The 25564-nt window shown below is 37.4% G+C and overlaps 1 protein-coding gene across 2 annotated transcripts in view; it reads left to right on the plus strand.

Moving 5' to 3' along the window:
- Window positions 1-4073: 4073 nt before the first annotated feature.
- The window catches only part of LOC110455718 (Golgi resident protein GCP60-like), a 30294-nt gene continuing 8803 nt past the window's right edge, over window positions 4074-25564 (plus strand). For both annotated transcript variants that reach the window (XM_021506030.1, XM_021506032.1), the window contains exons 1-6: window positions 4074-4381; window positions 6665-6806; window positions 12587-12727; window positions 14395-14508; window positions 15551-15638; window positions 24419-24731. In XM_021506030.1, the coding sequence (XP_021361705.1) occupies window positions 4093-4381; window positions 6665-6806; window positions 12587-12727; window positions 14395-14508; window positions 15551-15638; window positions 24419-24731 (1087 nt within the window). In that variant the 5' untranslated portion in view covers window positions 4074-4092. The remainder of the gene's footprint in view (window positions 4382-6664; window positions 6807-12586; window positions 12728-14394; window positions 14509-15550; window positions 15639-24418; window positions 24732-25564) is intronic.

A 25564-nucleotide genomic window follows, 5' to 3' on the forward strand; every position in this document is an offset into this window, starting at 1 on the left:
CCCTCTCCAAGGCATTTGACAATTCGACAGAACAACCATCGCATACGCAAGAAACATACTCAAGAGTTGGTCTTATGATGTATATAATATAGTATTTAATGTATCCTTACTAACTTTATATCTTAATTGCTTTAATGCAGATACGTTAGAAGAAGCCGTTTTACTAATTTGATGCACATGGTCATGCCATTTGCAGTTACTATACTGAGGAACGCTCCAATGTGACAATGAGAGTTCGTGAAAGGAAGCGATTCTTACAAGTAAGGTTAGGTTTTATATCAAATGGACTAGACGAGAAAGAACTACTTCCGTATTAGCGAGATTGAACTGCATCAACCACTGATCAGACCAGTCCTGTAAGCGTTGAATATCGTGGTTTAGATTATGTTCTATTACATTCAAGTCTGCAGAAGAATCTTGGAGAGAAGAGTCATCGGCAAAGAGCCATGATCAACACGATCATTAATGTAGAATAAAAACAACAGAGGACCAAGAACCGATCCCTGCGGTACACCCGCAGATACATATTAATAATAAATAATAATATACAATATTTATATAACCCCCTATATATTTTGAATAATTACTCTAAAGCGCTTTACAACATATGTATAATAGTATTAGTCATAATTGTGGAACAAAAACAAAGGCTTACAATCACGTTTATACATTTAAGCAAGCAGATAATCAGCGCTATGTGCACATAAATGAACAAATAAAGGGTGGTGTGTTTAATTATATTTAAGAGAAGAAGTATTATTTCCACAGATAATCGATTGTTGACGATAAGTTAGATAACTCGAGAACCAGAAAAGTAAGTTACCATCAATACCATACTGGCGAAGTTTGAATAAAAGTCCATCATGCCATACTTTATCAAACGCCTTGAAGAGATCGCAAAAAACCAGCACACGAATATTCTTTTCTGTCAATGGCTGAAACAACATTGTGATAGAGCTCGATCAGCTTGTATACTGTCGAATGACCTTACAACACAACTTACAACGAAATAGGTCGATAAGTTCCCGGAAGCTGACAGACACCTTTCGTCAATATCATAACCGTTTCCATATGACAAAGAGTGCGTGTTCGGTTTTCCTAATCTAGTCGGCTAAGTATGTAAGGCAGGAATTCACAGAAGGACTTGGAGTGACACAGGAGAAAGGCAAATGCGGCACGGAATGTGATTGAACTTTAGAAAAGCAGAAGGACATGTATGTATAGATTAGTTATACTACTTACGCCGACTTGATTGGGAAAATCACACACGCGATCTCAAGTAAACTCTCCGGATACATATTTAAAAACTATACGTTGGTGTCCCTAATCCTATCATTACCTCTTTTGCTGTTATCCATCTTTAACATCTTATATATATATATACATATATGAATTTGTATTAGGTTATTACGTGACTCATTAATTTTGTATATATATTTTCTGTTACGGAAAGGACGTAAGTAAGTTGCAATAACTTTTGTCCAATCCATTTGTCTTTTGTTGCAATAAAAATTTATTTAAACTAACCTTTCGTAAACAAAGGTTACACCTGAGCTGTCTTCCATTCAGTAGGAAAGGAACACTCGCGGATGGAACGATTAAATAACAATGATAAAAGTATCGATAATTATCTTTCAAGAAACGGGGTTTTCTTACATATTTGATAATAAATTACAGATGCCTGATGGATTTTACAAATGCATTTTAAAACAACGGCTTAACGATCACTTTGTACAGCAATGGTTCGATGACATTACTAGCTCATCTCGTGGGCAGTACTACACTCTATTTAAAACGGAATTTGGTCTAGAAAAATATTTATTAAGTCTGCCAGAACATATCAGAACACCAATAACAAAACTGCGCACACCGAATTTGAAGTTTCCAATTGAAACAGGTAGATGGTATAACATACTCCGAGATAATCGACTATGTAATTTGTGCGCGGAAAGTGTCGGGGATGAATTTCATTATCTATCTGAATGCAATAATATAACTATATCCACATTACGTAACAAATATATTCCTCGTTATTATTGTACAAACACAAATATTTATAAGTTTAAAGGTCTTTTATCATTATACAATCAACTAGTTCTGACAGGTTTATCTATTTTCCTAACCAAAATGGCTCCTCTTTTGTGAATGATGCATATGGATAACTGTTAATAGTTAAATAACTTGGGAATCATATGTATGGTTGTTTTTTATGTTTGCTTTGTATTTTCCATTGTATGTCATATCATGTTACTATACTTACCGGTTCTAAATTGAACTGTCCATTCTCTCAGTTATACATGCGTATACAAATATGTATAGTGTACTTCATTTTCCATATCTGCAACTTTATTTCGTCATGTAACACATATTATGTGTCAATACAATTTTGCTTGTATACATGCATGCACCAGTCCATCATGTCAAAATTTAACATATGAATTCATGTACATGTACCTCATGCAACACATTTCCATGTGTCTGAGTGTTGGAAATAAAATCTGAAAATCTGAAATCTGCCGTAGCTTTGAGAATACGGTGACTGATTTTACCAGCGCCGACTGCTTTACCAGTATCAAGAGCTGACAAAACATCAAATACATCTTTTTCACTTATGACGACATCAGTTAGGCCTAAAGTGTTAGCATATTCTTTCAAGAATTCAGGTAAATTTGCATCAGAATCATCAATATACTAGATATGGTAGAAAAGTGGTAATTAAGGATGTAATCTTCTGAGGTTTCGATCACGTTCAAGTCTCGTTTTGATCTGGCGTAACGGGGTTTTGTAATATTTAACAAATTATGTTCAAATTTATTAGCAAACACGCATCTGAAAAAAATATGTCAAAAGACTAGATGCCTGTTGATTGTAGAACTTTTTTTACAAGAATTTAAAAAAAATACAAATTTGATGGCCATTTTGAAAATGTGTATTAATGTGTATTTCTTGCGCCTCAAAAAAGGCGAAAACTTCACCGTTTTTGACACTAGATTGATCACTTCAATTGTCACTGTGTCACCATTTTTAATTGGTTCAACTTTGCTGTTCAATTTCATAATGTTTAATATGATAAAAATAATATGCAACAAACTGGAAAATTATACATTATTGTGTTTTTTTTTACATATTTAGTGAAACTGAAGCCCTTTTAATTTTTGACCCCGAAAAAGGTAAAAAACAAACCCAACACAAATGATAATGGGACAAAAAAAGAAGCACACGGACCCCCCATTTTTGTGAATGTTTTAGAAAGAGAAGCACATTTTCTTTTAATTCATTAAATATTAAAAAATAATAATAATAATCTACAAACATTCCTACATATCTGATAACACATATGTATGAATTTGTTCTGCAAATGGTCAAAACCCCAAAAAACACCTAAAATCACATGTTATGTTAAATTTGTAACTTTGACCGTAATCATAGCACAAAAACGAACACACGGACATATAGGTTTTTTTTGCATTTTCTACTGTGCCTTTTACTCCTTTTTCCAAAAATCCATTTAAGGAAAAAAGTTTAAAACAGTTTGTTTTTTTACTTCTCAGAGGTGAAGCTCCTTAAGTAGATCTACTTCAGTTTTTTCCTTGGTCATTATAAGCAACTTTTGGAATAGATCCATCATGCTCAACATACATTAAGAGGAGGAAGGACTTTTTGTGGAGAAAAAATTAAAGCTTTTGAGTATTTTAGTTAGTTACTTGATTCATCAATGTGTGACTCAACTGAGATTGCTATAAAACCGAACTTGAGCTTGCTTTTTTTTTTATTTTATTGACAGTATTTCTGGTTTTCTAATATTTTTTCCAATCTGTAAGATTTTCCGTATTGAGAGCATTCTTTCCAAGTTTTTCACGAATCTGACAATGTTTACGTAAAACTGAGTAAAACCAGGGTTTGTCAGACGGACGTGTTACCTGGAAATGGTTACACAATTACCATTCTAGACTAGTCTACTAACAATTCTTTTTATTTCCAGGAAAAAATGTGAGCCCATAAGAAATTGTAGTATACACTGTAATGAGCCTTCATGAAAAACTTGACCTATTTAGATTTGTAAGAAGGCCTAGCACCACGGAATTAGATTAGATGTTATCTAAGTCCGTGCTAGAACTAACCAGTTATCGTCTGCGTTCAGAGGGAGGTCTCATTGTCCAGAATAAATTAGTACGCTCCCTAATCAGGAATGAGGCTCAGCCTCGCTCTACGTGGACAACAAAAATGGCGGCTGCTGCTGAAGAGCTCTCCAACGATGTCGGTTCGCTGACTGTCAACGATAACCAGGAGCCTGTCACATCAGACACAAAAGACAACTTTGCAGAGAGATGGGGATTCAAACTTCCCGAAGTGTACAAATTAGCGTTGAAATTCTACAAAGGTATATATCTCGGGAAATGGACCGGTGATTTTATTGAATGTGTTTGGTGACTTGCTCCTGTGGAATGTAATTACCACAGGTGCTAGTTGCAGTATCTATATTGGATTGGAATGCCGTCTGGGTCAAATATTCTACGTACTATAAAATTTATTTCACAAAATGTCGTGATAAATTTTGCATGCTTTGATCTAAACGTCTCATTCTACACTTTATACGTTACCCCGGCGTCGTTGTAAACAGGGTAATTAAATATACAAAGGTAAGGGGCAGGGGTAAACCACGAAAAGGAGCGAAAAGGTGTATAAATTTTATAGTACGTAGAATATTTGACCCAGACGGCATTCCAANGGTAAGCAGTGTAACCAGTTTCGGACCACCTAGAGAGGAAATTGACGAATACGTTATGGTCTTTCATGAAGAGCTAAATATATAAGCAGATTGCTTCACATTTTTAACAACATTTTTTATAATGTGCTTGAAATAATACAGTCAGTTTGCAATCATTTCCATTACTTGACCTACTCCTATATCGGATATGATTTTGCCGACTGCGTTACACGGCGCCTGTCAAAAGTATCTCGCCATGTAAACCTCTAACACTGTTGGAGTATACTTGACTATGACAACAATTTAAGTGAATCCATTCGTCATCAGTTAAACAACATCATGGCATTGCCAGTGTCTGTGCCCACAGGATTTACAGTCTATCCTGTAAATTCTGTGATACAACTTCAATTTTAATGAAATGCTGTCAACTGCTCATACAGATTGCCATCTGGTCCCACCCAAGGAGACTGGGTCCGTGTTTCATAACTGTAAACCTGTTGATCATGAAATATCCACCTGATAACCATATACTGTAAACATTTAAAAAAGGACAAACTGGTTTGTTCCGCATAAACAAACAGGCCCCTGTACACATTTTGTAAAGTAAGGGAGATAACTCTGCAGAGTAAACAGTGTACTGCAACCGCGTAAATAACCCTGCATGTATAGTTTTGACCTTCAGATCGCGTATTTTTTTTTACCCAGCATAAATAACCACGTTTACAGTATACAATTGCTGGATAAGAAGAAATAAACTCAATCATGCTATCAGATTTGACGCTGGGGTCTGGCCACACCTCTAGGGACTTAATCTTTGGGCCAAAACTTGGAAACTATAGATCTTAACCCTATAAAGCTATACACAATTGCTGTGCATTTTATATTCGAAATGATAAGCTACCAGAATTGGCTTTGGGGGCCTACCTTACCTCTGACAGCTTACTTTCTGGCTTGGGTCAATCTATATATAGAAATAGTTGGGATTGAAATTTTATTAGGTATGAAGTTGCTGGGCATGAAGAGACAGACAATCATCGTATAGCTATCAGATATGACCTTGGGGTCTGCCTCACATTCAGGGGTTCAGTCCCTTAACTAGGTTATATACTGTACAATTGCTGAGCATGAAGATTTGGATACACATGCTACCAGGATTGGTCTTAATGTCTGGCCCTTTCATTGGGTCAGTTGGGATCTGATGATTTTGTGCAATTTCATGAAAATATTTAGCCAAGATTGCTTTAATATCCAGATGTTCAATACAATACAGGCCCTCTAGGCCCCTTGTTAAACGATATGATTGCATAAGATATTACTCACATTTATTACATTTATTAAGAATAGTGAAGTAAATCATACTTTTTAGGGTGGTGCTTATGAAATGGCCACACCAACCAAACCAAGAAAAACCTTCAAGAATGTTTCACTAATTTCTATCTTTGTGAACTTACATGTATTTTCTTTAGAGCTTGTTAAAACAGTCTTCAAATAGCACAAATGTTTAATGAATTCAAATACCACTAGTATATGACACACAATTTAGATATAAACTAATTTTTAAACTTGAACGCCCAATTTGTGCACAAATAGTGATGACATCTGAATTCAATGATTTTTCTATTAAAAAATAGTTTTCAATAGAATATTATGTTATGAAAGTTATGTGCATCTTAAATAATGTAAAAAATAACTTTTCGGGGTGCCATGCAGTTTCAAAATGTTGACTGAATCTGAGAAGTTCCAAATGGTCGAAAACTATTTTAGGTTGTGTCAGAATTAAGTGATACTGGGATATACGCTTTTATCCTAATATATTGTGTATTTTGTAAAAGCTAGATAAATAGTAAATGTTCATCAAAATTATATCTCCATTGGTATATTAATTAAAAATGCAAAATATCGATCTTTATAGAAGATGTTATATATTTGAATATTTGTCTATTTGTATGTTTACAGAGAAAGATGGAAAAGCCATTCACCTCACCTATAAGGACAAGCTTAAGTTGGTGGCCTACACTAAACAGGTGTCACAGGGAAAGTGCCGCAATGACATTTCCCCAGAGGTGGGATTCCTCGATGTGGTTGGCAGTGATCGAAGGTTAGATTAGTCATTATATATTTTCATAGCCTACATATACATTGTGTAGTATATATGTGTGCTGAAAGATAAGAATTTGTCCATTTTAGTAAGGGTGTTCGGTTAAGTTCACAATAGTCCCTCAAAACAAGCAGGTAGCAGAAAACCGATACAGAAGCTGTAATTGAACACACCAACAGCAACATATGTGGAAAATTAGTGCGTTTAATATGCACATTGTTGTAGCCAATCTACCATAATACATTTGTCATGTGCCACCATGCCTCATAGGGAAATCCTAAATGTAAATTACAGGAATTGCTCTTTCCAATCTTCCTGTGGTCCATCCCCGTCAACTGTCTAGTATGGTTATACCTAAATGTTTCCAGTATAGCTCTTGGGTTCATAAGCTTTCCCCCGCTCCTGACTGCAGCAAGGTGGAAATTGGCAATCCATTTCGGGATTTCTCGCTATTGAATTGCACTGAGCTCCAGTTGTTATATATATAGACAGTGCCAGTCCTGTTGGTTGAGGAACTGGAAGTGTTTAGAGTATCCATGACCACTGCCCTGTTACTCTAGATCTATTACCTTTACTTGCAGTCCTCCAAATAAAATGGACATAATTGTGCTTACTGCTTAGGACTATATATACCCTAGGAACAGAAATAATATTTTGTATGCCGGTTGATAGTGGGTTGTATTATGGTATATTCTGTACAAGTTTCCATCTAGAGATCTGTTATTTTGTTAACGTTTCCTTATCTCTTTTCTGCTGCCTTTATTAATAGACATATCTTGATGAAACTACAAGCATACCTGGAATTTGCACACATTTCAGAAGGAAAAACATCTTGTACATAATTTGTAAATATTTTTAAAAAATAAAATAAAAAAAAATAAAAAAAACATACTTCAGCACCTTGTCTAATAGCTTCAGCTAATGAAGTAAAGTAGGGTATGTTTGCCCATTTCAACACTTTTTAGAAACATTTTACTTCCTTGAGTGACATGCATGATATAAATGTAGTATTTTTCCGTTACATTTCAATGTTTTAATATGGATTGTTACAAGAATAACTGGTAAATCTCACTTTGCTAATAACCTCTTGGATATCTGAATACTGAATATAATGCTATACTCCAGTGAGGTAAGTAAGACTGAGAGTATAGTGTTGCTAACTGACCGCAAATAATAAGCAGCAATATACAAGCTGCTTTTCTATATATAAGTGAAGTTAGCAAGATTGAGATAGTACTGTTTGATAAGTACTGAGCACTACACATTATAAATAAGTGCCTATCAACATATACATATTGGCTATTAACTAAAATAATTCATATGTTTTTGTTCACAATTTTTATTCAATGCTAGCCTATACTATGAGCCCAAGGTTAACAAATTTTGGTTGTGTTTATATATCAACTTTGTAAGATTTACCTCCCCTTGATCAGTGTTAAAACACCATGGCACAAGAGGCCCTCAATAACACTTCACCGATATTATACCAACCAAGATGTTTGTCCACAATCAAAACTGTTTGACCACAATTTTTAGCATATTGTCTTATCTTGTCTATCATCTACCTAACTGCTATATCCAGATCTATGAAGAGGTTTTATAAATTATACATGTACAGTAAATCAGTATCATAGTATGGATTCTGTCAATACTTCAGTGTACATAAACTTCAAACAGTTTAAAAGCAAGGATCACATTATAGATCAAAGGTATTCCTAAGGTAAATGGTACCAATAAGCTAAATTATAAATTATTAACATTGTCATTTTTATGAAATATTTAAGACCTTTTCTTCAGGAACTTTCTGCAAAAATCTTATGTTGCAATGTATTTTACTGAATTATAATTAATTAAAATTTAAATATTTGAAAACAGAATGGGTCTGTCAGTGCACAAATACCTCCGAGTAAGTGGGCTACATGTACGGACATGGGTCTGTCAGTGCGCAAATGCCTCCGAGTTAGTGGGCTACGTGTATGTACATGGGTCTGTCAGAGTACAAATACCTCAGAGGTAGTGGGCTACATGTACGGACATGGGTCTGTCAGTGTGCAAAAACCTCCGAGTTAGTGGGGTACATGTACGTGCATGGATCTGTCAGTGTACAAATACCTCTGAGTTAGAGGGCTTCATGGACGTGTAGGGGTCTGTCAGTGCACAATGTTTCCAGAACATGTACGTGCATTGGTCTGTCAGTCCACAAATACCTCCGAGTTAGGGGGGCACATGGACGTGCATGGGTCTGTCTGTGTACAAATACCTCCGCGTTAGTGGGCTACATGTCCGTGTATGGGTCTGTCAGTGCACACATACCTCCGAGTAAGTGGGCTACATGTACGTTCATGGGTCTGTCAGTGCGCAAATGCCTCCGAGTTAGTGGGCTACATGTACGTTCATGGGTCTGTCAGTGCACACATACCTCCGAGTAAGTGGGCTACATGTACGATCATGGGTCTGTCAGTGCGCAAATGCCTCCGAGTTAGTGGGCAACATGTACGTACATGGGTGCAATGTATTTTACTGAATTATAATTAATTATAATTTAAATATTTGAAAACAGAATGGGTCTGTCAGTACACAAATACCTCCGAGTTCGTGGGCTACATGTACGTTCATGGGTCTGTCAGTGCGCAAATGCCTCCGAGTTAGTGGGCTGCATGTACGTGTATGGGTCTGTCAGTGCACACATACCTCCGAGTAAGTGGGCTACATGTACGTTCATGGGTCTGTCAGTGTGCAAATACCTCCGAGTTAGTGAGCTACATGTACGTGCATAGGTCTGTCAGGGTACAAATACCTCCGAGGTAGTGGGCTACATGTACGATCATGGGTCTGTCAGTGCACAAACACCTCCGAGTAAGTGGGCTACATGTACGTTCATGGGTCTGTCAGTGTCCAAATACCTCCGAGTTAGTCGGCTACATGTACGTGCAAAAATTTAAATATTTGAAAACAGAATGGGTCTGTCAGTGTACGAATACCTCCGAGTTAGGGGGGCACATGGACGTGCATGGGTCTGTCTAGTGTACAAATACCTCCGTGTTAGTGGGCTACATGTTCGTGCATGGGTCTGTCAGGTCTGTCAGTGTACAAATTCCTCCGAGTTAGTGGGCAACATGTACGTACATGGGCCTGTCAGTGTACAAATACTTCCTAGTTAATGGGCTACATGTACGTGCAAAAATTTAAATATTTGAAAACAGAATGGGTCTGTCAGTGTAGAAATACCTCCGAGTTAGGGGGGCACATGGACGTGCATGGGTCTGTCAGGGCACAAATACCTCCGAGGTAGTGGGCTACATGTACGTACATAGGTCTGTCAGTGTACAAAACCCTCCGAGTTAGTGGACTACAGGTTCGTGCATGGGTCTGTCAGGGCACAAATACCTCCGAGGTAGTGGGCTACATGTACGTTCATGGGTCTGTCAGTGTAGAAATACCTCCGAGTTAGAGGGCTTCATGTACGTGTATGGGTCTGTCAGTGTAGAAATACCTCCGAGTTAGTGGACTACATGTACGTGCATTGGTCTGTCAGTCCACAAATACCTCCGAGTTCGTGGGCTACATGTACGTGAATGAGTCTGTCAGAGCACAAATACCTCCTAGTTAATGGGCTACATGTACGTGCGTTGGTCTGTCAGTGTACAAATCCCTCCGAGTTAGTCGGCTACATGTACGTGCATAGGTCTGTCAGTGTACAAAAACCTCCGAGTTAGTGGGGTACATGTACGTGCATGGATCTGTCAGTGTACAAATTCCTCCGAGTTAGTGGGCAACATGTACGTACATGGGCCTGTCAGTGTACAAATACTTCCTAGTTAATGGGCTACATGTACGTCCATGGGTCTGTCAGTGTACAAATCCCTCCTAGTTAGTGGACTACATGTACGTCCATGGGTCTGTCAGTGTCCAAATACCTCCGAGTTAGAGGGCTACATGTGCGTGCATGGGGCTGTCAGTGCACAAATACCGCCTAATTAGTGGGCTACATGTAGGTGCATGGGTCTGTCAGTTTACAAATACCTCAGAGTTAGTGGGCTACATATACGTGCATTGGTCTGTCAGTCCACAAATACCTCCGAGTAAGTGGGCTACATGTACGATCATGGGTCTGTCAGTGCACAACTACCTCCGAGTTAGTGGGGTACATGTACGTGCATGGGTCTTTCAGTGCACAAATACGTCCTCGCTAGTGGACTACATGTACGTGCATTGGTCTGTCAGTCCACAAATACCTCCGAGTAAGTGGGCTACATGTACGATCATGGGTCTGTCAGTGTAAAAATACCTCCGAGTTAGTGAGCTACATGTACGTGCATGTGTCTGTCAAGTGTACAAATACCTCCGAGCTAGTGGGCTACATGTACGTACATAGGTCTGTCAGTGTACAAAAACCCCCCAGTTAGTGGACTACAGGTATGTGCATGGGTCTGTCAGTAAATACCTCCGAGTTAGTCGGCTACATGTACGTGCATTTGTCTGTCAGTGCACAAACACCTCCGAGTAAGTGGGCTACATGTACGATCATGGGTCTGTCAGTGTGCAAATACCTCCGAGTTAGGGGGGCACATGGACGTGCATGGGTCTGTCAAGTGTACAAATACCTCCTAGTTAGTGGGCGACATGTACGTGCATGGGTGTGTCAGTGTACAAAAACCTCCGAGTTAGTGGGCTACATGTACGTGCATGGGTCTGTCAGTGTACAAAAACCTCCGAGTTAGTGGACTACAGGTACGTGCATGGGTCTGTCAGTGTACAAAATCCTCCGAGTTAGTGGGCTACAGGTACGTGCATGGGTCTGTCAGTGCACAATGTTTCCAGACCATATAAAGACAAATCGAGTGATTTAATTTATATCCCGTATGATACAAACTATTAATTGATCCTTTATTTATGGTGCATGACATGGGATTCAGCCAGTTACATCTCATTTATATGCAGTAATCATGAGACATGATAAGGCCAAATAAAAACATGTGTGTTTCCTGTTTCTGCTCCAAAAAAAATAGGGCAAATAGGTAGGAAAAACATGCCTGTCTGTTACACTTCATTTCAGTGCAATAACTACAACAATTGTTAACTGATTTTCTTCAAACTTGGTCACAGGGTTAAAGGCTTTAAATGCTCGACCACTTTGTTGACCACTTTCACAAACTCCATGTGGCGGAGTTATAGCCCCTTGAATAACGAAAAACATCATTATCTACTGCGCTTCGTTTCCGTGCAATAACTACAACAAATGTTAACTGATTTTCTTCAAACTTGGTCACATGGTTAAATACCTTAAGGGCTCGGCCAAGTTTGATGACCACTTTCAGTGGACCCCTTTTGGCAGAGTTATGGCCCCTTGAATAACAAAAAACATCATTATCTTCCGTTTCTGTTCATTAACTCTCGCAAATAGTATCCGATTTTCTTCAAACTTGGTAACAGGGTTCAAATCAATAAGGGCTCGGCCAAGTTTGGCAACCACTTTAATCAGACTCCATTTGGCAGAGTCATTATCTGCAGTTTCCGCTTAATAACTCTAGCAAATATTAGATAAAGCTTTTTTTCTTCAAGTTTCAAGCTATACATTATGTCTCAGCAGCATGATACTCACATGTTTAAACCTAACCTCAATAATGTTTACCTACAATATGTCCTGAAAGCGGGGGATATAAATTCCACGAATGTGCTTGTTTGGCGTAAATTTGACATAACAAAAAATCAAGCAAGACATTTCTTTCTGTTTTTTGGTATCATGTCAGATTTCAAATGTATTCAAATTTTGTCTACAGACAAGCGTGGCAGTCACTTGGGGACATGTCACAAGACAATGCCATGGAAGACTTTGTTGAGCTGCTGGACAAACTCAGTACCCTGTTCAGACCTTACGTAGATGCCCACAAGGCTGAACATTTGGAGAAACTCCGGAAACAGTAAGTCAGCATTTTTTCCAAATCTAACATATTCACTGAATTTGACTGCTGTTGGATATATAATGAGAATTTAATGGAGGACTCTGCTACCATTTCATTATGAAATTGCTTAGTACAACATTTCTGATGAGTTTTATCGTGGTAGAGAGTGCTTTCATCCATCTTTCCGCCCATTCCGCTTTGGTTTCTGCTAGATATCTTGCTAACTATCGTTCAGTTTCATTAAAACATGCATTTACAATAGACAAAGACTAAGTTTGAAGTTGAGCAAAATCCACGCATAATTAATTACCAGACTGCTCTGATTCGTCAATGGTTTCCACATAACATCTTAATCAATTAAGACCAGATTCTGATGAAACATGCTGAATACGGTAAACCTTTGGTCAGTTCGAACAAAATTAAATAAATATTGATGAACCTGTTCGGATTATACAAAATTATGCTTCAGAAATTAAGCGTGAGTTCGAACTATCGGCAAAAATTTCGGCAAAGTGTAAATCAAGTCACAAACATATACCCGACATATTTTCTTCACCGGAGTATACCTCTATATATCCAATGTAAGGTCGATACGTAACAACGACGGCCTGGCATAGAACAATGGCACATTTATAAATGGGTAAAATGATAGTATATTATTTAATTCAATGTTAATTGATCATTAAACTTTCTTCATTTCGTGATAATTATTATCGTTATTGCGAAGCAGAGGCCATTGTGTAGGCCCCTAAACAGTCGGTACACGTTCCATTTGTGACACAAAAGTTAGACTACCTAGCTTGTGTCCTGATACCTACCAAACATAGTTGAAACTTTCAAAATTACCCATCGCTAATTGGGACACCTGTGGATTTTTGGACTTTGACATGAATGCTAACACGACACTCACAATGGCTGGGCGGCCGATCCCTACCGCGACATCGTGTCCTACCCTAGCTACCTGGTGTGAGGGCACACATTAAAGGTAACACCTTGATTGGCAATAATTAAGGGATGTCTGGTCGCAATTAAATAATCATAATGCTTAGTTAACACTGTATTTGACAATACAAGGGCGATTTCTTAGTTTGCCATACAGCGTGACATCAGTTCGTACTGATCGCATGTTATTTATACATTGTTGGGGCCTAAGTTGCTATTGGCTGTCTCGTGCACGATGTATTTTCAAACAATGTAAAAAAATGAATCAACGCTAAAATCTGTGACATATATTTATGGTTTGTCTGTCACAGCTGTACTGCAATGCTCACACATACAACCCATTACCCTAAACGTGTCTGTTGATCAAAGTATTGGCATTTTTCCGGGGCCGATCGATGGAATTTGCCGAAAAAAATCTTACTTTAAATGTACGTTCTTCATTTGACAAGTTCGGACTATCCGAAATAGGGTCAATCAGAGTTTGAACTATCACTAGCTAGAAAATTATTGTATTTATTGAAAAAAATATGTGTTCGAACTATCCGCCGATTCGAACTGACCGGAGAGGTTTACCGTACTTATATTGTAGAAAGACAAAGGCTGAGTTTGAAACAGCAAATCTAGTGATAATCCATTAGCACTTTGATCAGTCTGAGTTTTCTGCACAATAATTTAATGAAATAGGCTGCATATTCAAATTTCTTCAAATCAAATATCATTGGACAACATTTTTTGTTTTGAAGGAAAGAAGAAGAAGAGAGAAAGAAAATAGAAGAGGCTGAAATGGAACAGCAGAGGCTTGAAGAGGAAGCCAAACGTCAACTGGAGATGGAGAGAAAAAAACAGCTTGAACAGGAGTAAGTAGACATGATTCTAAGTTCACCAGGTCCTTGGTTTGCCCTTCCACTGTCAACATTTTACAACTTTTTCTGGTCAACAAATAGGCTAGGGTGATGATATTTTACAATTAACATGCTTGGATAAAAGGTTATTAAATATGAATAAAACACCTTGGCCCACTTTCAAGGTTACAGGTATCAAATTTGTATTAATCCTTTTAAAGGATTCTTTTAAATAATCGATTAGCTTTGGATGATAATTCTTGATCACTAGCATTCTCGGATGAATTGACATAGATAGAGTATGTTCAAATGTATAACATTGAAGGTCACATTGAAGGTCAAATGTTTGCAAAAATTAAATGATTGCTTGGTTATAACCAAGAGGCATTGGGTAATTCAAATTTGCCAGTAACATGCTGGGTTTAAGGAAAACAAAGTTTGTTTACATGAGTGACCTTGACTTGACCCACTTTCTAAGTCAATAGATGTCAAATATGGGGAAAAAATTCAGACAATCTCTTCTAAATAACCAATAACCTAGAATAATGATCTTCAGCCTGTAGCTTGCTGGAGTGACAGGTAAGCAAGTTTGTTCATGTCAGTGACCTTGAACTATCTCAAGGCTACATGTTAGGGTTTATATAAAATGAGTACAAAAAAAAACATTATTTTAGTCTCCGTTTCATAAGTGAGATAGATTTTAATAGTTTAAAAATTATTTTTAAAAGTGTATTTTAAAATTATTTTTTATTTCTGTAAAACATGGCTTTAATTTTTCCAATAACAAAGTCACAGTCTGTTTCAGAAGGATATAAGAAATATATAAACATTCAGAAACCCAAATTTTACAAAGTTTTCAACTGCCAACTATCCATCAGATGAAATTTCACTGGACATATGATAATTTTTCATAAAATGAAAGTCTACATAATACGTCTTTGGTGGAGACAAACTCCTGTTCAACTGAAATAGTAAACTGAATAAATAAAATCTATATGAAATGTTAATGTTGGGTTTTTTACATAGAAGTTTGAATGATTTCATTTGTGTCCGACAGAATGCAGATCCGAACAGCGTTGAACCAACAGACGGCTGTACAGTTCAGCCAGTATGCCCAGCAACAGTACCCCACCAACAAACAGCAAGTAGGTGTTGCTTCTAACACTTTAAACAAATATATACTGTATACCGGGAAAGTCTCACCAGTCAAATATTTACCCTTCACTAGTAAAATCTATATATTCACCCAGTCAAATATTTGCCCTTCACTAGTTAAATTTATATATTTGCCCCTCACTAGTATATATGCCCTTCACTAGTAAAATTTATATATTCATCTAGTCAAATATTTGCCCTTCACTAGTAAAATCTATATATTCACCCAGTCAAAGATTTGCACTTCACTAGTTAAATTTATATATTTGCCCCTCACGAGTATATTTGCCCTTCACTAGTAAAATCTATAAATTCACCAAGTCAAATATTTGCCCCTCTCTAGTAAAATCTATATATTCACCCAGTCAAATATTTGCCCTTCACTAGTTAAATTTATATATTTGCCCCTCACTAGTATATTTGCCCTTCACTAGTAAAATTTATATATTCACCTAGTCAAATATTTGCCCTTCACTAGTAAAATCTATATATTCACCCAGTCAAATATTTGCCCTTCACTAGTAAAATCTATATATTCACCAAGTCAAATATTTGCCCCTCACTAGTAAAATCTATATATTCACCCAGTCAAATATTTGCCCCTCACTAGTAAAATCTATATATTCACCCAGTCAAATATTTGCCCCTCACTAGTAAAATCTATATATTCACCCAGTCAAATATTTGCCCCTCACTAGTAAAATCTATATATTCACCCAGTCAAATATTTGCCCCTCACTAGTAAAATCTATATATTCACCCAGTCAAATATTTGCCCCTCACTAGTAAAATCTATATATTCACCCAGTCAAATATTTGCCCCTCACTAGTAAAATCTATATATTCACCCAGTCAAATATTTGCCCCTCACTAGTAAAATCTATATCGCCCAGTGTAAACTTCACATGTAATTAGTTTACTATATAGGGTGAACTGTGTGCTAATATTTGCTGTCCTGATTCATTCGCCCTAACTGTGGAGGGCGAAAAAGACATTAATTAAACTGCCGCGAACATTTCCTGGTAAACATTATACTGTCCTGTTTTTTTGGTCCCTACTTTTCACTCATTTGCTAGAATGGTCAATTTTGCCAGATCAATTTGTTTGCGGCTTTGAGATTCCATTTCTAGGTGTTTTTTTTGTAAATGTTGGTTATATCTTCTAAACCTTTATATTTTGGTCAAAACTCTTTCTTCAAAGGAGAATTAGATTATAGAATGTTGGGGGTGAGATAGGGGAATCTCAACCCAAGGGGGCAGATTCTTAAGTTGCCAAATACGAGGCTTTGCCAAGTGTTTGGCAACACAAGAATCTTTCCCCGAGGGTTGAGATTCCCCCATCTCACCCACAAGGGGTTGAATGATTCTTCATCTCTTGCCCCGTTCTTCAATTGTGTATCATATACACAATGTAATGATAAAGTTACATGCTAAATTCAGGGTTGACATGACATTGATGGATTGTTGACGTGACGTCATTGTATTGTTGAAGTGATATCATACCATTGTTATGAATAGGGGAATCCCCCCGTCTCAACCCTAGGGTGAGACAAGGAAATCTCACACAGGTTAAATTGCAGATACACTTGTCCAGGATAAGAGAATACAGTTTCACAGGCCTATTTCATTGTGAAATTTAGGTACAACTTGTCTTGAAATTGTGTAAACATGGACAGAACATTTGTGGGTGTAATAATATTGTATGTCATACAGGTATGTTCGATCATGTTCCAAAAATGACCTCACAGCATTACCATCCTCAGGTATAACAGACATGTAATAGACTATATTTTATTATTATATACCATTCTATAGCACTGCCACTATATAACCCTACCATGTTCAGATGTCATTCATAGTAGCTATGAATGCCATGGCCCCACGTGGTGATAAAATTATGGCATCATAATGGTAATAGAATATACTAAAGACCTCTTGAAGATGGCAGTTTTATTCATGAAACCAGCATGTATGATTTATTCACATATTTAAGCTAAATGCTTCATTTTGATAAAATTTGATTTTCTCCAAGATTGAAATATTTTGAGAAAAAAATGAAAATTTAAACAGCTTTCAGTTAGCATTCATTGTCAATATCAGAATCCATCACAAAGATGAGAAATTCAACTTGAAGCACTAGCAAGCTTCGTGGAATTTATCAGGTTCCTGTTCATATGGACTATTAATGCTAACTGAAAGTAGTTCAATGGTTAAATTTGTATTGCATATGATTAGTTCAATGTACAAGCCTGTTTAGCCTGCTGGATATATATATATGCTGGGACTGATGGTGTACTCGTGAAACATGGTGGAATCTGCATGCTTACATTAGTAATGATGTACATTTGTAATGGAGTGAATTCATATATGTCACAAAATACACGACAATTACTTGAGATGGTACAGTTGAACAACCAAAAAGTTTTGTTTCGCTTACATTTGCTGTGTGTTTACAATGGGAATTTATGTGCATCTGCTCTCTCTGTAGGGGTTTTTGGAGAGAGAAGAATTTATATAGAGGTGGTTTTACCTGAAATTTCTTAAAACTCCTAGCATTTTGTAGAAGCTGATATTTCTCCTATGCTTGACTGTATTTTCATAATAAATCATTTAAATTTGAATGAATTACTGATGACGAGACCAAGGATACCTGGCAACACAGAGATTTATAACTTACGGGATTTATAACTTACGGGATTTATAACTTACAGGATTTATAACTTACAGGATTTATAACTTACGGGATTGATGATGGGGGTAGTTTCTGCAATATTTCACGAGGGTTTTGTATGTAGTTATAGTAATTGTCCATTTGTTTACCCAGTCCATATTGGTTTCATCCTTGTAATAGGTATCATATTGCAAAAGCCATTTATCCAGTCTCACTCTAACTATGTACAGTGACTGGCCAAAGCAAAAAGTAAATGTCATAGGTCAAGGTCATGGGTTAGGATTTCTGGTAGGTACACATCAACTTGTAGGCACAATATTGCAGAGACAGTCAATTCAGTCTCATTATGCTTATACATTTGTTGGACAAAAACAAGATCCTATTAAAATTTAAGGTCAAATATCAAGGACATATAGATGAAAACTATTCTTTCTGGCAGACACACTTTGAAGTTGAAGGCAAAATTGTGCAAAGGCTCTTTATTACTACCAGTGTAACCACACCAGTACAACTGAAAGGGACTTAGGCAAACCTCTGGTCAGATAGGTAAATTAAATAAAAATTGTGAATCCTGTTCAAATTACACAAAGTTCTAGCCGCTTAAATGAAAAAAAAATAAAAAATGTCAATCCTGTTCAAATTACACAAAGTTATAGCCGCTTAAATTTAAAGTAGTTTGAACAATCCGAGTTGTCATTGGCAAAAATCAGGACAAACAGTGAAGTCGTTGATACAGAACAACGATGGCCTATCACGATATGTTTGCATAATATCTGGCGATGAATAATGATACATATGCCTTTTTTGTATTTACTTACATATTTTAAAATAATTGATTATCAAGTTCAATTTGCACTTAATCGCAAAGCATAGACAAGTATGTAGGCCGCAAAGCAGTAGATGTTTTCTCGAGTATTGACGGAAGTTCAATTGTAATGTATCAGAATGTGAAGGGTGGATTGAAACCACCTGGTCAAATCTGTTTGGTTTGGCACTCGAACAGGTAACATATCAGTTTAGCAATAAATCAGGCCAGCTCCAATCTGATTAAAATCATATGTTACATGGCTTTGTTAACTTCGTACTACGCCTGAACATCTGAGTGTGCCGTGGTCAGGGTCACGTTCAGGTGACCTTTATATTTATAAATACTCATTAAATTTTGACCAATCAGAGACCCTCTTTCAAAGGGGCGCTCGGAGTTGTAACAAATATGACGGACATTGATGAGAATGATGCGAAAGTTCTGAAGTTATTTGAGATTGATCGTCTGAAACCCGAACAGAAAAAGATATTCGAAGCTTTATTAGAGAAGAAAGACTGTATGGCGGTGTTGCCTACGCAATTATTACCCAATGGGTACGTTTTCCTTGGCGTCGTAGAAACGTCAGTTCCCGCTGCCATATTTGTTTTGAAAAACTAATCTGTTCGATACCCCTAGCTATTTATCTATCAACCATGATATTCTGATTCGCTGGCAAACTTTTGCCAGTGCGCCTCTGATTGGTTCATCTAAAGGTCACTTGAACGTGACCTTGACCGCGGCACATTCAGATGTTCAGTCAGAGCCATGTAACAGATGATTTTAATCAGATTGGGCCAGCGCACAATTATTAATCAAATTGCAAACACAGTAATAACATGACAAGACACAAGTGTTTGTCAGCGATTAGACGGGAGAGTTTTGCGCTCCATACTGATAGCATTCATGCCATATCTCACGATTTAGGAGTGAGACTCACGAAAAACAGCCTTCTAAAATGTCTCACAACGTGGGAACCCATTTTCACCCTTTTTGTTGCAAATAATTGGTCAATCTTAGTGAATAAAGAAAAGCTACATGAATTCACACTGACCTTGGTCACTGCGAGGTCTGAAGTCAAACGACAGCCACTTAAATCACAGGCCAGGCCAATTAGCAGCATAGGTGTGAAAGTTCTGAATGGCCCGGCCAGCTGATTTAGCAGGGCATGGCTTGATGACTTGCTCACCGATGTGTGAACTGTTTAGCAATTAAATCAGTGATCCCACATCCAGTGGGGGCTAGTTGCTAATTAATATGTGATGACAGTTGATATCAACATTAAACAGCAACATAAGGAGATGTCAGAGCTGTTAATACCGAAACGAAAAATGTTGGAAGCGACTATAAAATCGAAACCGGGCACTGACATTGAATCCGGAATTCATTCTCTTGCTGTCGGGATGGAATTGAGTTTTAATGAATATAACATACACAGAAGAAACAAGTTTCTTCAGAATTGGATAAATAAAAATAGTATTTATTGGTTATTTTTTTCCCAACAAATTAAAATTAAATATTCCCAATGTTTTGAGATATATTTTTTCTAACCTGGGTTAATAAGGACATCCCAGTGGATTTTTTTTTTTTTTTTTTTAATTACTATTATTTTTTTACTTTTATGTGATTTATTTACTTATAAATGTTGATAGCTTTATCTGGACTGTATGTCACATGTAAACCTTCCTAAAATCTTTTAAAATATCAAAAAGTCTTCAATTTTGGCTCTAAAAAAGTCATTAGAGGCTTCAGAACAGCACAAATGATTCCATACTATGATATATGCTATATAATTTATGTTTTAAATGTCTCACACATTTCTCACGAATTCAGAGAAAAAATCTCACTATTTTTGACCAAATCTCACTAAAAATAATCACTGATCTCACTATTTTGCACCGGAAAGTTATAGCATGTATGTGATAGGATGTTATACATAGTCGGGGCCTAAATTTGTTTAACTGGCACGTGCACATGTTTACAGGTGACAAACTCAATCATCACTAACGTGTGGCATATTTACGTACATATTGTCCATCATAGATGATTATATTGGTCGCACATCATGAGTACTATCCATTACTCGGTTATTAAATACTTTCAATGTGAAAATAGATCAATTAGAGCGAGTTTCGTGAGGCTATTATTGCATCACCAATAGCCAAAATCAATCAGTTCTCAAATTTTGTGTTTGAATAATGCAAAATGTGGGCATGTAGGGCTCAAACTATCATTAGATAGAAAACTATTGTTGTTATTGTAAAAACGATGTATTCAAACTTTCTGGCTACTCGCAGTCACTCAAGGTTTACCGATAACCTAATCTGTACTGGAAAAGGTTTGAGCCAAGCGGACTTGACCTTGTATAGAATAGAGGATACACACGTGCCTTCCTCTGAGGATAAGGGGGGGGACCTATTAAGGAAATTTTAGGTAAATCTTTGAAATCCTACTCCTTGAGAATGGTCGAACAGATTTTAGCCTCAGCTCATCTGGAGCATCTGTTGGCCAATATTACTGCTATTTATGAGTGGAGAGTCGTCCCTCTGGGAACGAAGGCTTGGTATAAGCGATCTTATTTAATATCAAACCAACCCTACCCTACCAAATCCCACCACCACCACCACCAATCCATAAAGGTGGGAGCCTACCATTTCTACAGTCACGTCTGGGTGTGGCATTGTTATACATGTTCCCAATGTTTAGGGGTTGTATTGATTAGTTTATTTTCCATATGAGCAGATTTTGTCTGTGTCTTTTCCCTGTATTGGCCAACTTTTGAGATAACACAGAACAGTAAATGTCATACGACATCAGTATTTAAACAGTCGACCCTGTGGAACCCTGTCTGGCTGTCTGTGGTTGCAGAGCTATGTGTTCAGCTTCATGAATTCAGCACCCAGCGGTATATATGTGGTGTGTTGGTTATTGATTTACTTTGTGTGCGGTAGGCTTGATACAGAGCTGTAGCCACAGCCAGCCATTTCTCCAATGGACCAGCTTCTGTAAGAGACAGATGTCTTAAAGGTGGTTATAACACCTAACATTGACCTTCAGCTGTCCTCTCCACATCCGTGTTCTTAGCTGTCTACCCTTGTACCCTGATAACACTACTACTGGCTATTTACATGCGAGTCTGTTTACTAGTGGAGGTATCAGTGTATGCGTAGATTGTGAACACTGTAGGCCCTCTGTGACTTGTACAAGTGTTGTTCATTCTATTGATCGGATATATACAGCTGTGTTGTCTGTTCTGTAAGCTGGACCTGCTATATTTACCATCTAGGTAAGTTTCCATATTTGGATGATCATGGCCTGAATTTCCTGAGGGTAGATTTGGATGTTTCCACCTTGTTAGACAATGTGATGTGTCTTCTCTTTAGCATGTATTTCAAATGTTGTCAGTGATTCAGTGTCGTTAGAGACAGATGCTGGGCAGCCAGCCATCATCTGTCATTTAACTTTCACACGTTCTACTTCACGTCTTGCCATGTACCATAAGTAGGATAGGTAATATTCATGATGTTCAAATTCTTTTTTTTATTTGGGGGGGGGGGGACTTTCCCTTAAAACAAATTCTACTGAAGAACTTAAAGATATAGAAAGAATTTTCATACTAAGCTGGTGGCTTCCTGGGATAGAGCCCAAAAAAATTGAGAATGAAAATGACCTTGACCTTCTTTCAAGGTCACCGGAGTCAAATGTGTCCAAACACTTAAAACAACTTCTCCTGAAGAACTTTCAGGTGTAGAATCTTCATATTTGGCGGGTGGCTTCCTGGAAAAAAGCCATGAAAAGTTTGAGAACAAAATGACCTTGACCTACTTTCAAGGTAACTGGGGTCAAATGTGTCAAACACTTCAAACGACTTCTACTGAAGAACTTAAAGGCATAGAATCTTCATGATTGGCTGGTGGCTTCCTGGGATAGAGCCTGTAAAAGTTTGGGAACGAAAATTACCGTGACCTACTTTCAGGGTCACAGGGGTCAAATATGTCAAAACATCAAACGACTTCTTCTGAATAATCGAAAAGTATAGAATCATAATATTTGGCTGGTGAATTCTTGGGATTGAGCTCACTAAAGTTTGCAAATGAAAATGACCTCAACCTACTGTAAAGGTCACAGAGGTCAACAACATTTCAAACGATTTATTCTGAAGAACAAAAAGGAATGGATTCATAAGATTTCGCTGGTAGCTTCTTGGGATAGAGCCAAAGAAGTTCGAGAAGTAAAATGACCTTCACCTACTTAGAAGGTCACAGGGAAAAATATGTAAACAATTTCTGAAGAAGAACCAAAAAACATAGAATCATATAATAATATTTGGCTGGTAGTTTCAACAGATGGAGCTGACAAAATTTGCAAGTGAAATATTTGTAGTACAGTATAATATTTAAAGAGAATATTTTGCTATGAATGCTTAAATATCCAGGTGAGCGATACAGGCCCTCGGGGCCTTTTGTTAGAATAAGGTAGACAGGGAAACCAAATAACAAAGATGGTAATGTTAAAGTTTGGGTGATTAATGTGTTTAGAACACTAAAACATTGCACACTGTTTCGACTAGTCTTCACTTCAGCATGTCATAGCATATCATCTTTCCATCCTTGTTGTTAAGTTTTTCTGTAAAAGAATGTCAGTCCATGGCCACCTTAGGGATTGACAATACATACATGTACAAATTTTATAAATAAAGGCTGGTGCTCTTCTGTGGTCAGAAGGGCAGAGATGACCAGAAGGGGAAATAAAGGAAAATGTGATGGGTACTATACCTACAACATGCTGCTCTGGTACGCAAACCCGACCACTATAGTAAAAAATAAATGGCTGACAGTTGGAGGCAAAAGAAGAGAAATGCCATAGTTTTGGCGCTAATGACATTTTACTGAAATTGTGAATATTGTTGGCTGATGACCTGATGTGATACAAGTTGTTGTATTAGAAGTGACAGGACATCAGATCAGGTCCCCAGACAGTTGGTAATGCTATTCAAGATTTCAGCACCCATGTTCTCAACTTTCACATCCTCTACTCTTTTGATATACATATATACCGTATTGGACAGATTTCCATTTTTTTTTTTTTTAAATAAAAAAAAAAAATCAGGTGAGCTGATAAGACACCAGGTTTCTTTTTTTGAAAGAGTTTCAAAGAAGAACCGTCTGAAAAATACCAGTTTTAGTGGGTAGGAGGGTTTGTTGGTTAGCTAGTCGTCGACTATGTTATTGCATGCTTGTCATATTTTAAAAGCACACTGATGAATGTTAACGCCTTGGTACTTTTTTTTATTGACAGCAAGAGGAGCTGATTCGCCAGCTGCAGGAGCAGCACTTTCAGCAGTACATGCAACAGGTGTACCAACAGCAGTTGTTTCATCAACAGCAACAGTACCAGCAGCTGCAAGGCATGGCCCAGACAGGTCAACCACCAGCCAGACCCCCGCCCCCAAAACCACAGGTGACCCACACGGAGCTCACCCATACTGCCATGCCCCTCCTACAAAATGGCGACAACAGTACTACTGCTGCAACTGCAGAGGTCACAGAAAACGGACCCATGTCGACCCATCATCCCGTTCATGTTCCTGGCAATGAGGATGCCCATCCAGGTAGGCTATTGTTGTTTAGTGCTGTAGTGGAGTTTATGTCATTGTCATAGTTGGGAAACATGACATGATTTTCGATTGACAGACTTTAGCCGGGTGTATCCATAGCTACACTGGTGTACCATTTACATTAGAAACGGCAAATAACTGCCGTTATATTCTTATTAGAGAATTCATCATCTGCCAGACAACTGACACAAAGTTCAAAGTGAGTTTTGTAAATCTATGAAGAACTCTTTCCAAAACGTGTCTGTAAAAGATAAAAGATGCATTTTACATCAATTACAATCTCTAATTGTTAAAAAACTATTTTTCCGAGCTAGGCTGCTCCCTTCATCAGCTGTGGTCGAATACATTTTGTTTGCTCTGTGCATACCTACACCTTGACAGAAGTATGGAAGATAGCAGACAAGCATCTGAAATCATTCCTTAAATTTCTGTACTGAAAATCCCTCATTAAAAAGATTAACTTAAAACATACATACGTGTATTTGATAGTATTTTCAGTGTTTTGTATGCCTTGGAGTTTTGACAGAAGCGAGGGTGGGCCAGAACCATGTGTTTCAACATCAGTTTAAGTCTGCTTCATGTGGTAGTTTCGTATTTCTCCACACAAATGGCGGACCAAATGGAACAGATTCTATATCCATCCAGATTCTTTTGTTTGTGTGATCACTAGACTTACTTAAGTTTTGAAATTTGTACCTTACAACCGTTAACAGGGTTTATTGTAATCTAAACGGTAACACAGACCAAGCCAAATCTTAGTTCCCCTACACTGCTGAATGTGCTCAACAGATGCTTTAGTTTGGGTGAACAGTGGATAATTGTTTACA

The sequence above is a fragment of the Mizuhopecten yessoensis genome, unplaced genomic scaffold (assembly GCF_002113885.1).
Source record: "Mizuhopecten yessoensis strain PY_sf001 unplaced genomic scaffold, ASM211388v2 scaffold8365, whole genome shotgun sequence".
In the NCBI taxonomy this organism is placed as follows: Eukaryota; Metazoa; Mollusca; class Bivalvia; order Pectinida; family Pectinidae; genus Mizuhopecten; species Mizuhopecten yessoensis.